The sequence below is a fragment of the Bos indicus genome, chromosome 1 (assembly GCF_029378745.1).
Source record: "Bos indicus isolate NIAB-ARS_2022 breed Sahiwal x Tharparkar chromosome 1, NIAB-ARS_B.indTharparkar_mat_pri_1.0, whole genome shotgun sequence".
In the NCBI taxonomy this organism is placed as follows: domain Eukaryota; kingdom Metazoa; phylum Chordata; class Mammalia; order Artiodactyla; family Bovidae; genus Bos; species Bos indicus.
The window spans coordinates 127,516,825-127,532,236 of record NC_091760.1 but is presented as its reverse complement, the minus strand read 5'-3'; the positions used below and the strand labels follow the sequence as shown (position 1 = coordinate 127,532,236).

At 41.3% G+C, this 15,412-nt stretch overlaps 1 protein-coding gene across 1 annotated transcript in view; it reads left to right on the top strand.

The window, feature by feature from the left end:
- GRK7 (G protein-coupled receptor kinase 7) overlaps window positions 1–15,205 on the top strand; it is a 39,846-nt gene extending 24,641 nt beyond the window's left edge. The window contains exons 3-4 of the mRNA XM_019968001.2: window positions 3,584–3,858; window positions 14,757–15,205. Coding sequence (XP_019823560.2) covers window positions 3,584–3,858; window positions 14,757–15,090 — 609 coding nt within the window. The 3' untranslated portion in view covers window positions 15,091–15,205. The remainder of the gene's footprint in view (window positions 1–3,583; window positions 3,859–14,756) is intronic.
- The last annotated feature ends 207 nt before the right edge of the window (window positions 15,206–15,412 follow it).

The window sequence follows — 15,412 nt, the reverse complement described above, 5'->3', positions numbered from 1 at the left end:
TGCTTTATTCTTTTTTATATAGTATTTCATTGTATATTATTAACATTTTATATGTGCTTTATCATCTGTCCATCCATCTATCCTTCCCCCTATGGATCCATGAATCCATCTTATATCTTTTATGTATTTCCATTTTTTTAAGTCTTTCCACAACTCTCATTGCCTTTGCCTTGCACACCTTTCAATACAACTCATGTCACATTATCACATGGCCACCCTGGGAGTAACAGGGGCCGGGAGATGGAGCACTTAGCCTTCTGGCTCTACACAGAGGGACGAAGAGAAAAGGGAGCCTGGGAATGGATTTTTGTTACCTTGGCAGACAGCATTTCTCAATTTCGTCCACATCTCCCCCTCCAGATTCCCCTCCCACCATTGCATCTCACAGATCTTTTATTCTAGAAATCCGAAACTCCTTAAAGTTCCCTGGGCACCCCACGTTTTTCTGGACTCCAACTCTTACACTCATCCTTTACCCAGACAACCTTCTCTGTGTGACAGGTTCTTTCTTCCTAATTCAACTCAGCTGTCACCCTTCAGTGAAATACCCCCAACACACAAACACACACACACACCCTCTGGCCTCCCTTTGTTTGCTTTCCACTCCCATTTTGGCATTGACCCTCCTTTATTGAATTAACCTTTTGATCTGTCTCCACCAACCTGTAAATCCTCAGAGGCAGGGGCCAGGCCTTGTATATCTTGGTATCCCTAGAAATCACTGCAGGGGTGGCTCCACAAATATTTGTTGGATATTGAATGGAAAACGTCTGGTTACCATTGTTACTATTGTTTACCTGCCAAACATGTTTTGGGGCATGCAGGAAAGGAGACTTGGGAGTAAATACCTGGTTTGAAACAATGATGAGTAAGACTATATCCTGGGCCTCAGAGGACCTCCAGCACCCTTTTGTTCTGGGCAGATGTAACACTGGACAAGATGCCAGGACAACAGATGTAAACTGGTACTGTCCCGGGCAAACCGGAACATAAGGTCACCCAAATTACATGTCCACGTCTATGAAAACAGCAGTGCCACGCTGACTCATGACCAGCCTATCAGACCAGTCACTTCCAGAATTTTCTTGCAAGGGCCAATTACTCCTAATCAGTGCTTGGGTTATTCGTGTTTTTCATTGTTATTATCCATGTAGAAAAATCACCCATGAAATTTAATATTCCTAAGGTAGTCCATACATTGTGCACATAAAAGAAACATATACTTGGGCTTCCCTGGTGGCCCAGTGGTTAAGAATCCGCCTTGCAATGCAGGATACATGGGTTAGATACCTGGTCCGGGAAGATCCCACATGCCACGGAGAAGCTAAGGCTGTGTGCCACAGTGACTGAGCCCACAGCTCCATGAGCTCCGCACACCGTGGAGCTCATGTTCTGCAATAAGAGAAGACGCTGCAACTAGAAGCCCACCGTCTACAATAAGAGAAAGCCTATGCACAGCAATGAAGACCCAATGCGGCCAAAAATACATTGAAAAAAATATATATATATACTTATGCAACCAGAAAGAAAAAAAATCACCCAATGAACAACAAAAACGTTTTTCAACCTTTTCTGGTGTACTGAATTCACATTTACAAACAGTATGCAAAACCCATTACATATATGCACTTCTTGGTATTAACATGTGACTCTGGTCTGTTGTCTTTACTGAAAGGCATTGGGTGTTTCCAGCCTGTGGCCATAATGGCACTATGAACATCTTGATGTAGATTCCTTTCCCTTTCTTCTGAGTCAATTCTTTGAGCTACTTGCTCCAAGTGATCTGGTTCTGGAACGAGAATGGTAGATACATCTTACTTACCTATTGCTCTGTGTCTGACCGCTCTCCTGAAAATCTGAGTCAAATCACAGAGCACATCTGTTTCTCAGAGCTCTGTCAATAATTGATGTTTTCATGTTTTCTGTATTAATAGGTGTTTATTGTGCTGCGATTCATGGGGTCGCAAAGAATCGGACACGACTGAGCGACTGAACTGAACTGAACTGAACTGAATTGTCATTTAGGATGTTGTTAGCATTTTTAAGTGCTGCAGAGGTTATACATTATATATATACATTATACTTTAAACAAAAGCAGCTTAGTTTTTGTGAAAACACATTCTAATGTAAATATATACATTATAATTATAAGATTTGTTGCAGGTATTCGTTAAGTATTTGTTGAATGAATGAGTGAAATTATGCTGAGTTACAAAGAGAGATGCTGTGTGATTCTACTTAAATGAGGTACCTAGAATGGTCAAATTCATAAAGACAGAAAGTAGATGACAGTTGCCAGGGCTTGGGGAGTGGGGGCAATGGGGAGTTGTTTAATGGGTACAGAGTTTCAGCTTTTAAAGATGAAAAGAATTTAGGAGATTCATTGCACAATGTGAATGTACTTACTAGTTGAACTGACCATTTAAAATGGTAAGATGGCAAATTGTGTATTATGTGTAATATATATATGTGTGTGCGTGTGTGTGTATGTCTTTGTGTGTGCTCAGTTGCTCAGAAATATCCAACTCTTTGCAATCCCATAGACTGTAGCCTGCCAGGCTCCGCTGTCCATGGGATTTCTGAGACAAAAATACTGGGATGGGTTGCCATTTCCCTCTCCAGGCGATCTTTCTGACCCAGGGATCGAACCTACATTTCCTACATTGGCAGGCAGATTTTTTTACCACTGAGTCACCTGAGAAGCCTGTAAAAAAAAAAAAAAATATATATATATATATATATATATATATATAAACCCAATGATCATTTGGTATATATTATCAGTGGCAGTGTGCCTATAATATATAGTCATTCATGTTAAATGAAGTTTCTTGTGTGGAATTTTCTGATTTAAAATATTTGTGTTAATTTTTCAGTGCAGAGACAAATAGGCAAAGATGGCTGATGATAATATCATCACATGCCAAATAGACTAAAAAACTCTTATACAGATACTACTATGTGAGCATCCAATATTATCATTAAAGAGCTCTACCTTTTAAAAAATCATGCATCTAATTTTCTATTATCTTTGAATGAAAAGCAGAAGCACAATTTAGGGGCTCTTAGCAACAGCCATGTGAATTTTTCACCTAAGGATGAAGTGAGGAGACTAAAAGAGTTTGCTGCTGTGCTAAGTCGATCAGTCGTGTCCGACTCTTAGCAACCCCATGGACTGCAGCCTACCAGGCTCCTCCATCCATGGGATTTTCCAGGCAAGAGTACTGGAGTCGGGTGCCATTGCCTTCTCTGAAAAGAGTCTAGGTTTGATTTTGATCAAGAGTCCAAAATCTCTTGATTTTCCCACTTCAAGAGTCACAGTATCTCTCTCCTTCATAATGCACTCCAGCCAAGTCCTCTTAATGTCTCATTGGCTAAAATGGATTGCGTGGCTTGCCCTGACTACACCAGAGGCTATTGGGAAAGTTGGGGAATAGAACAGGTTAGACACGTGGCCACTCCAAGTAAATTAGGGTTCCCTCATAAGGAAAGAGAAGGAGAATGGGCATTGGGAAGGCATCAGCCGTGTCTGTTACACTCACATTAGTGTTTTTGTTTTGTTTTTTTGCTTGGGGCATTACAGGCTGGAACTAATGGTTATATGGCTCCTGAAATCCTAATGGAAAAAGCAAGTTATTCCTATCCTGTGGACTGGTTTGCAATGGGATGCAGTATTTATGAAATGGTTGCTGGACGAACACCATTCAGAGATTACAAGGAAAAAGTCAGTAAAGAGGATTTAAAGCAAAGAACACTGAAAGAGGAAGTCAGATTCCAACACAGTAACTTCACAGAGGAAGCAAAAGATATTTGCAGACTCTTCTTGGCTAAGACACCAGAGCAACGCTTAGGAAGCAGGTAACTATTATATAAAGATAATGTTTATATTATCTTATAAATAAATATTTATTGTCAGCATTGCCACAGGGATTTGGAGAATACTTTGGATTGATGATAAGGCCTTGGTATTAAATAATAGCAGTATTTTCTTATTATTTGCATATTGTGTGGTTAAGTATTTTCAACACTTTCAAATACTAGAAACACTTGATGTCCAACAGTCTCCAAAATACATTTTAAAGTGAAAAGGTGAGGTGCAAAGCAGCATACATTAAAAAGAAGAAAAATAATACATAATTCAAATAGTTGCATTGACTATTTCAAGCAGAGTATAGAAGGAATATATAGGATTGATTGAATTTACTTTTATTTTATCTTTTGCCTGCACTGTGTGTCATCAGTTCAGATCAGTCACTCAGTCCTGTCTGATTCTTTGCGATCCCACAGACTGCAGCATACCAGCCTTCCCTGTTATCACCAATTCCCAGAGCTTGCTTAGACTCATGTCCATCGAGTTGGTGATGCCATCCAACCATCTCCTCTGTTGTCCCCTTCTCCTTCCGCCTTCAATCTTTCCCAAAATCAGGGTCTTTTTCAATGAGTCCGTTCTTTGCATCAGGTGGCCAAAGTATTGGAGTTTCAGTTTCAGCATCAGTCCTTCCAATGAATATTTATGACTGATTTCCTTTAGGATGGACTGGTTGGATCTTCTTGCAGTCCAAGGGACTCTCAAGAGACTTCTCCAAACCACAGTTCAAAAGCATCAATTCTTCGGCACTCAGCTTTCTTCACAGTCCAACTCTCACATCCATACATGACCACTGGAAAAACCATGGCTTGGACCTTTGTCAGCAAAGGAATGTCTCTGTTTCTTAATATGCTGTCGAGGGTGATCATAGCTTTTCTTCCAAGGAATAAGAGCCTTTGAATTTCATGGCTGCAGTAACCATCTGCAGTGATTTTGGAGTCCAGGAAAATAAAGTCTCTCACTGTTTCCATTGTTTCCCCATCTATTTGCCATGAAGTGATGGACTGGATGCCATGATCTTCGTTTTTTTAACATTGAGTTTTAAGCCAGCTTTTTCACTCTCCTCTTTCACTTTCATTAAGAGGCTGTTTAGTTCCTCTTCACTTTCTGCCATAAGGGTGGTGTCATCTGTGTATCTGAGGTTATTGATATTTCTCCCTGCAATCTTGATTTCAGCTTGTGCTTCATCCAGTCCAGGATTTCTCATGATGTACTCTGCATATAAGTTAAATAAGCAGGGTGACAATATACAGCCTTGACGTACTCCTTTCCCAATTTGGAACCAGTCTGTTGTTCCATGTCCGGTACTAACTGTTGCTTCTGGACCTGCATACAGATTTCTCAGGAGGCAAGTAAGGTGGTCTGGTATTTCCATCCCTTGAAGAATATTCCACAGTTTGTTGTGATCCACACAGTCAAAGGCTTTGGTGTAGTCAATAAAGAAGAAGTAGATGTTTTTCTGGAATTCTCTTGCTTTTTCTATGATCCAACAGATGTTGGCAATTTAATCTCTGGTTCCTCTGCCTTGTCTAAATCCCGCTTGAACATCTGGAAGCTCATGGTTCACATACTGTTGAAGACTGGCTTGGAGAATTTTGAGTATTGCTTTGCTAGTGTGTGAGAATGAGTGCAATTGTGTGATAGTTTGAGCATTCTTTGGCATTGCCCTTTGGGATTGGAATGAAAACTGACCTTTTCTAGTCCTGTGGCCACTGCTGAGTTTTCCAAATTTGCTGGCATATTGAGTGCAGCACTTTCATAGCATCATCTTTTAGGACTTGAAATAGCTCAACTGGAATTCCATCACCTCCACTAGCTTTGTTTGTAGTGATGCTTCCTAAGGCCCACTTGACTTCACATTCCAGGACGTCTGGCTCTAGGTGAGTGATCACATCATTATGGTTATCTGGGTCATGAAGATCTTTTTTGTATAGTTCTTCTGTGTATTCTTGCCACCTCTTCTTAATATCTTCTGCTTCTGTTAGGTCCATACCGTTTCTGTCCTTTATTGTGCCCATCTTTGCATGAAATGTTCCCTTGGTATCTCTAATTTTCTTGAAGAGATCTCTCATCTTTCCCATTCTATTGCTTTCCTCTGTTTCTTTGCACCTATCGCTGAGGAAGGCTTTCTTATCTCTCCTTGCTATTCTTTGGAACTCTGTATTCGAATGTGTGTATCTTTCCTTTTCTCCTTTGCCTTTAGCATCTCTTCTTTTCTCAGATATTTATAAGACCTCCTCAGACAACCATTTTGCCTTTTTGCATTTCTTTTTCTTGAGTCTTGATCACTGCCTCCTGTACAATGTCATGAACCTCCGTCCATAGTTCATCAGGCACTCTATCAGATCTAATCCCTTGAATCTATTTCTCACTTCCACTGTATAATCGTTAGGGATTTGATTTAGGCCATACCTGAATGGTCTAGTGGTTTTCCCTACTTTCTTCAATTTAAGTCTGAATTTGGCAATAAATAGTTCATGATCTGTGCCACTGTCTGCTCCCAGTCTTGTTTTTGCTGACTGTATAGATCTTCTCCACTTTGGCTGCAAAGAATATAATCAATCTGATTTCAGTATTGACCATCTGGTGGTGTCCATGTGTAGAGTCTTCTCTTATGTTGTTGGAAGAGGGTGCTTGCTATGACTGGTGAGTTCTCTTGGCAAAACTCTGTTAGCCTTTGCCCTGCTTCATTTTGTATTCCAAGGCCAAACTTGCCTGTTACTCCAGGTATCTTTTGACTTCCTACTTTTGAATTCCAGTCCCCTATGAGATGGTGATGGACAAGGAGGCCTGGTGTGCTGCGATTCATGGGGTCGCAAAGAGTCAGACACGACTGAGCAACTGAACTGAACTGAACTGACTGATGATGAAAATGATATCTTTTTTTAGGTGTTAGTTCTAGAAGATCTTGTAGGTCTTCGTAGAACCATTCAGCTTCAGCTTCTTCAGCATTACTGGTCGGGGCATAGACTTGGTTTTCTGTGATACTGAATGGTTTGCCTTGGAAAGAGACAGAGATCATTCTGTCATTTTTGAGATTGCACCCAAGTACTGCATTTTGGACTGTTTTGTTGACTATAAGGGCTACTCCATTTCTTCTATGGGCTTCTTGCCCACAGTAGTAGATATAATGGTCATCTGAATTAAATTCACCCATTCCAGTCCATTTTAGTTCACTGATTCCTAAAATGTCGATGTTCACTCTTGCCATCTCCTGTTTGACCACTTCTAATTTACCCTGATTCATGGAACTAACATTCCAGGTTCCTATGCAATTTTGCTCTTTGCAGCATTGAACTTTACTTTCATCACCAGTCACATCCATAACTGGGCATTTTTTTCACTTTGGCTCCATCTCTTCATTCTTTCTGGAGTTATTTCTCCACTCTTCTTCAGTAGCACATTGGGCACCCACTGACCTGGGGAGTTCATCTTTCAGTGTCGTATCTTTTTGCCTTTTCATACTGTTCCTTCGATTCTCAAGGCAAGCATACTGAAGTGATTTGCCATTGCCTTCTCCGTGTGTCATATGGGATCTTAGTTCACCAACCAGGGCTCAAACCCATGCCCTCTGCAATGGAGGCATGGAGTCTTAACCACTGGATAGCCAGGGGAGTCCCAGGATTAACTGACCTAAAAAGAGAGAAATTGAGAGAGCTGGCGACAGGGATACAAAATAACAATTTTCATTCAGTTCAGTTCAGTTCAGTCGCTCAGTTGTGTCCGACTCTTTGCGACCCCATGAATTGCAGCATGACAGGCCTCCCTGTCCACCACCAACTCCCAGAGTTCACTCAGACTCACATCCATCGAGTCGGTGATGCCATCCAGCCATCTCATCCTCTGTCGTCCCCTTCTCCTCCTGCCCCCAATCCCTCCCAGCATCAGAGTCCTTTCCAGTGAGTCAACTCTTCGCATGAGGTGGCCAAAGTACTGGAGTTTCAGCTTTAGCATCATTCCTTCCAAAGAAATCCCAGGGCTGATCTCCTTCAGAATGGACTGGTTGCTTGAATTTTGAGCTATGTGAATAAATTATTACTCAAAAATGAGTAAAACTTAAAATAAAAGCCATCAGTACAGATAGCCATAGTTCTGGGAAATTCTGCCCCTTTTAAACATCTCTGTAAAATACCATCAATCAGTCAATAGATATTTAATAAGTACATATGATGTTGCCAGGTATGTTAAGTACAGTTGAAATTAGTTTTGAGAAAAGTCAAGTTTTATTGCTTACAATGGAGTAATAAGATCAAGATATTTTAGAAGAAAAAAATTACAAAAGCTGACCTGTGATAGCACCCTCGGCAGCAAGTAATTGTGTTACGTAGGGGGAAAACCAAGATTTTTCGAGTCACAGAGATAGACTCACATCCCAGCTCTGCTACATACTGGTCATTTTATCCCCAGCAATTGAATTATTTTCTCTGAGTCTCAATATCCTAATATATAAAATGAGATTTTTGTGGGCGTGATGGTTAATTTTGTGTCTCAACTTGACTAGGCCACAGTACTCAGATATTTGATCAAACATTATTCCAGATGTTTCTGTGCAGGTATTTTTAGGCAAGATTAATATATAAACACATGAGTAAAGCAGGTTATTCTTCATTATGTGAACGAGCCTCTTGCTATCCATTTGAAGGCCTTAATAGAAAAGAACTGGCTTCCCTGGGAGAAGAGGGAATTCTGCCAGCAAACTATCTTTAAACTTGAACTGCACCTCTTCCCTGGGTCTCCAGCCACACAGCCTACCTTGCAGAATGTGAACTTGCCAAACCTCCACAGTCGCCTGAGCCAGTTCTTTAAAATAAACCTCTCTCTCTCTCTTTATCATATACATATTGCTGGGAGAGGAAAGAACTTTTCTTCTACCTTCCTTAGGTTTAGGAATGGAGGCCTGAAAATTAAACTGCCGGAAGATGATTAACAAGAGACAGATTTTTATTTACATTCATACCCGGAGTTCACAGAAAATTGTGGCTAGGAGGCAGTTAGAATTTCAGGCTTACACACCATCCTAATAGGGAAGGTGGATGGGGAGAAGGTTACTTACCAGAAAACAAATGATTTCTTTGAAATGGTGGGGGAAGGGCACTTATGGGAGAGCAGTTGACTTTTAGGAAAGATAAATGGCCCTTAGGAGACTAGATGGGAGATATGATATCTTTGTGACAATGTCTATTTATGTGTGGTGCTGACTTCTCTCAGTGGTGATAAGAGTCAGTCTTACCTGATTTCAAAACTCTGAAACTCCTGGGGAGAGGATTTATGAGTTAGGTATTTTTCCAAGGCTCTGCTTATCTTAAAGGCAGACAAGGGGACTTCAAAACCTGCATCTGTTGACTCTCAAATACCTACAGCACAGCTCAGTTGTGTCCGATGCTTTTGACCCCATGATCTATATAGTCCATGGAATTATCCAGGCCAGAATACTGAAGTGGGGACCTGGGTTGGGTAGCCTTTCCAACCCAGGGATCAAACCCAGGTCTCCCGCATTGCAGGCAGATTCTTCACCAGCTGAGCCACAGGGAAGCACAAGAATACTGGTGTGGGTAGCCTATCACTTCTCCAGCAGATCTTCCCAACCCAGGAATTGAACTGGGGTCTCCTGCATTACAGCCAGATTCTTTACCAACTGAGCTATCAGGGAAGCCCAGTTTTTATGTCACTGGCGTGCATTCTGGACCCCTTCAACATCCTTTTGGTTCTGTTTTTCTAAAGAACCCTAACTCACTCAGTGGGATATTTTGAGGCTTAGATATAATACATGCAAGGTTAGATTCTTTACCATCTGAGCCTACAGGGAGGTTAGATATAATGTATGTTAGGAATCATTCAATAAATGATAGCAATTATTAAGTAGTCCTAAGAGTGATATCAGCTAATGTTTTAACTCACCTATGAGTTTATGTGTCTTAAATTACTTGGATTGAATTTTCAAAATCTAAAAACATATAACAAATAGAAAGTTACAACCATAAAGTAATATGACTGATTTTTAAAATTACCAAAACTTGGGGGGCGAAATTAAAATCCTCTGAGTAGTTGTCATGGAAGCTCTAGAACAAGGCTGCCTTAGCGTACAATGCTTTTGTATGGAGGCAAGCTTTTGATTTTTGACCTGATTTTTTAAAACAGTGAAACAAAATGTATTTATAATGACTTTCAAAACATTTCAAAGATAACCAAACTTACAGAGGAGTATTTTGAAATGAGATGAAACCCTACATTGATGGGAAGTAAAATCTGGAAGTGATTTTCTTGTGTAGATTTCAACATGGTTGTATTAATGTGGTCAGAATAGGCCATGTTGTGATAACAGGCAAATCCCAAAGTCTCAGCCACTTTAAAGTATTATTTCTCATTCACACGAAGTCCTTTATATGTCCAGTGGTTCTCCAGCGTATTTCCTTTCAGAGCGGTGACTCAAAGCTCCAGGCTACCTCCATCTTTCAGCTCCACTGGAACTTGTGGGTTTCGGTTGCTATGGCAACACAAGTGCATGTAGAAAACCTGGGAGCTTTGTCCTGCCTCAGACCCACTTCACAGGTCAGTTCAGACACACTTCTGTTAGCCAGAAAGAATCCTTGGGCCCTAAGAGCCAGGAGGCTGTCTCGTATTGCCTTCTATCTGCCCAGGAAGGAGGAGAGGAGAACTGAATATGGTGACCACTGATCATCTCTACCATCCTGGATTTCAAGCACATGCAGGGGGTGGGAAGCGGGGGTGGAGTGTCAACAGTGGCCAAGGCACTGGAAGAAGTGAACAGTCTCTTTAGATCACCTCCCTGAAGGAAACACGACCCATTCGTTGTGTTTGAATAAAAATCTATCTCAATACTTTATAAGCACACTTTGAATCTATAAAATGAAACATTGACCAACCTCTTTAGGAAAACACCACCTTAAAGCACCATATCATGGCCTGAAGCTGCTCTGTCAAGCGAAACCTTTTTAAAAAGCATCTGTTGTTGAGACTGTTTTGAATAAAAGCTGTTTACAACATTAGAGCGAAGGCATATAAAAACCAGCTGTTCAGTGAAAGAGAAAACCTTCCAACATTTTCATTTCAACTCTTTGTATTTTTTAAACATTCATTCAGACGAGATAACGTTTGATTACTGTCGTGGGCATCCTGCAAAGACAGCAAATGCCTAGACAGAGTGTTACACAGCGGAGAGGTCAAGTGCCCCCCTCACTGTTGCATTCACGAGCATTTGAAAGAAATTAAAAACCCTGCTCTTTTAGACATCACTCAAGGGAATCTCCTCTTTTGCCTTTATGTGGGGTTTGTGAGTTAATTTTGCAGAGAGGCCAAAAACCTTTTTGACACAGGGACTCCAGATAGAGTCAACTATGGTGTTTTCCAATAAAATAAAAAGTGAAGACTCAAGTACTTTGCAGGATTTATTCTGATCAGATAGTGCAGACAAGGACAAATAACCATGTAAGTCTCTGACTTAAGCGCTTCTCCAAGACACAATTTTGGGCCAATTCAGGTTCTTGGCAGACCAAACCCCACAGTGTGGTCCTTGTGTATGGGCAGCTGGTATCTTTTCTTCAATGATTGTTACCAAAAAATCCATTGTAATCTGTGTGGGGCTTGGTAACACAAGAGCCCCTGTCAGTGCTCTGAAATGTATTTAATAAGCAGAAGTCTCCCTGGAGCTGCTGATTTGGCTATTAGAAAAGGTGCTGCTTCCTTCAATAGCCTCTTCTATTAGTCCAAAGGGCACAGCATGATGATGCGTCAAAAGAACCCTGAGCAGGGACTTCCCTAGTGGCTCAGGGGTTAAGATTCCCACTCCCACTGCAGAGGGCCTGGGTTCAATCCCTGGTCAGGGAACCTGGAGCTCCCCTGAGACAACTAAAGATCCCATGTGCCGCAACTAAGACCCAGTGTAACCAAATAAATAAAACTTAAAAAATAAAATAAATTTTAAAAGAGCCCTAAAGAAAGCTGCCAGGGAAATGTTTAAGAGTCAACTGACCTTCACACAATTTCTAATTCCACAACTGAGGCTAAACATCACTCGTGCCAAAGAACCAAGTGAGCAGCCCCATGGTGGCCTAGACACAGAGGGAAAGAACAGAAGTTGGAGAGCCTAGTCTTCTGTTGTTAGCATCAGCAACCAGAGGCATTTATTGGAAAGGGGCAAAAGGCATGGGCCCTGCCCTCTAGGGGCACCTGGTGGGAGATGTTGAGGAACATGAGGGAAACCTCAACGTGGCCCATTGTGTCCTTGTCTGTCTGTGACTAGTTGCAAAAAAGGCAGCAGTTGGTCCTTCTTAATGGACAAACCAAGGCAATCTGGGCCTAGTTGAGATGTTAGTTGAGAACTGTACATTTGGGGGGACTTCCCTGGTGGTTCAGTGGCTAAGAATTTGCCTTCCAATGCAAGGGACACAGATTTGATCCCTGATCAGGGAATTAAGAGCTCACATGCCATGGGGCAACCAAGCCAGAGCACTCTAGAGCCTGTGCACTGCAACAAGATTGCCTGTGCCACAAGCAACCAAGAACCAATGCAGCCGAAAAAACTAAATAAATATTTTAAAAAAGAGACAGTCATCAATGAAAAAACTGCATTTTTAAAATTATACGTGATTTTTAAAACTATACATCATTCTACTGATGCATGGTGTTAATGTCTGCTATACAGCAAAGTGATTCAAATAAGGTAAGGTGAAGTCGCTCAGCCGTGTCCCACTCTTTGCGACACCACACGCTGTAGCTTAATCAAGCTCCTCCATCCATGGGATTTTCCAGGCAAGAGTACTGGAGTGGGTTGCCATTTCCTTCTCCAGAGGATCTTCCCGACCCAGGGTTCAAACCCAGGTTTCCCACATTGTAGGCAGACGCTTTACCATCTGAGCCACCAGGGAAGTCAGTTATACATATATAAACATATTCCTTTTCATATTCTTTCCCATGATGGCTTATTACAGGATACTGAATATAGTTCCCTATGTTACCCAAAAGGACTGTGTTGTTTATCCATTCTATATATAACAGCTTGCATCTGCTAATCCCAAACTCCCCACCCACCCACCCCCACCTCTTGGCAACCACAAGTCTGTTGTCTAGATTTGTGAGTTTCTTTCTGTTTCCTGCATAAGAAAACTCTGCATCTTGATGTGAAGACTGGCTCGGCAAGTTCCCCATGGTTACTGAGCTCCTGGGCGCTCTCCTTTATCCAAGTTAAATCTGCTCAGAGTGACTTTAAAGGTGCCCTCTTGACCTCTGGTACAGTGCGTTCATACCTGCCAGCAGCCATCAAGGTGGTACAAGCTCCTTTCTCATGGCACCTGGTCCCATCCTAACTCCTCTGTTGTCTTCAAGACACACAGACCTGAGGTTCATTCCTGATATACTTGAATAGAATTTTAGCTCTAGTCTAGTTCTGACACATTTAAAATCTATCTGATTCCAACCCCCATTCCTTGAATATACTTCAATAAAACTGACTGAACAACAACAAAAGAAAAAGAGAAAAAAATTGTTTGAACCTGATACTGCAAAACAGCTCCCCTACTTTTTAAAACATTTCTTGAAAACTTGGACTTAAGAAAATCAAGAGGGGACTTCCCTGATGGTCCCTTCTCACTCACAATGAATAGGGCCCAGACTCAATTCCTGGTTGCAGAACTAGATCTCACATACCACAACTAAAAAAATATATCCCATATGCCACAACTAAAATATGGTGCAGCCAAATAAATATCTTCCTTTAAAAAAAAATGAACCAAGAGAGTGTATGGTAGACCACCCTTGACATAATCCCCAAAGATCTCCACCTCTTGCCGTCCACACCCTTGAGTAACCCCTTCCCTTAAGGATGGGCTGAGCTGACTGACTTGCTTCTACCAAATAGAATAGGCTAGAAGTAAGGAGATGTCACTTCCAAGATTAGGTAATAACAAGAAGAGGCTCACATGGTGAGGGGGGTACTTTCCAGTAACCATGTCAGTGAGCTTGGAAGCAGATTACCCCTGTCACTGACCCCCTAGTCAAACCTTCAGATGAGACCACAGCCCTGACCGATAGCTTTACTGTGATGTCACTAGAGACCTTGAGCCAGAAGTGCCTGCCTGGTTTATCAGAGCCTAGATACTTGGCCCACAGAAACTGTGAGATAATAGCAAATGTTTGTTGTTTTAAGTCACTAAGTGTAGGGGCTATCTGTTACACAGCAAAAGATAACTAACACAAAAGGTTACTCAACTAGAAACACACTTTCCCCCCTTATTATAAGGCAAATACCAGAATAATTTCTAGCATTGGGAAGAAGGGCTTGAAAACAAATAATGAAAGTCATGAGTATCAAATGTATGCTCATTTATGCTACTAAAAATTGCTAATGGGTTATTTTAAAGTCTTTAAATATTATTGTGGCAGTTGGGGGAGGTAGGTGGGGTTCTTAGAAATTGTGTCATATGAACAGTAAGGAGATATGACTGCTATCTTTTAAAATGTAAGTGGTGATCAGGTGAGGAAAGACATGCTTAACTTGTTCTCTCTAACCCTGAAGGACAAAGCAAGAGGATGTGACTGGAAGTTGTAGGCAAGCAGGTTCTGGCCCCACTGAATTTTGCTGGTGTTTCTGTGAAACACCAAGAACAAAAGTCATGCCAACTGCTTGACTCTAAAAATTACATCTAAAGTGAAAGTGGTCTACAAACAATGAAAATGCTACTGAATGCATATGGTAGAATTGTGGGGTGATTTTTAAAGATGTTATTTTTCTAAATTATTCTTTTTATATCATCTTTGCAATGAGAATGAAATGTAATTCTAGGAAAAGAATACCACATGCTTTGTATTGCTAGAAGAGTTCCTCTTTGGGTTTGTTACTATGTCTCAGGCTGACCGTCTCCTTTCTTCACAGAGAAAAGTCTGATGATCCCAGGAAACACCATTTCTTCAAAACCATCAATTTTCCTCGCCTGGAAGCCGGCCTAGTTGAACCTCCATTTGTGCCAGACCCATCAGTGGTTTATGCCAAAGACATCAATGAAATCGATGATTTCTCTGAGGTTCGAGGAGTTGAATTTGATGATAATGATAAGCAGTTCTTTCAAAGGTTTGCAACAGGTGCTGTCCCCATAGCTTGGCAGGAAGAGATTATAGAAACGGGACTGTTTGCAGAATTGAATGACCCCAACAGGCCCGCAGGTTGTGGGGAGGGTTCATCCAGGTCTGGCGTATGTTTGTTATTATAAGTTGTTGTCTCTACCAGACCAGCAGCAGGAGTCTCAGCTGACAGAATCCTCGAATGTTCCTAATACATGAAATCTGTTGTGGAGGACTGATCAATCAGGAGGGGTACCTCAACTACAGAACAGTTCAAAAGACAAATGAACTCACCACTAGGACATATTTGCTCTCCTTCCTTCCCTCCTTTCCTCCCTTCTTCTTTTCCTCCCTACCTTACTTCTTTATTCTTTCTTTCTTCCTTCACAAAGAAAAGTACAGTCTCGGTTTTCACTGAGTGCTGGGAAAAGGAGCCCTCAGATTTGTTTTGATAAAGTAAAAGCCTGAGCC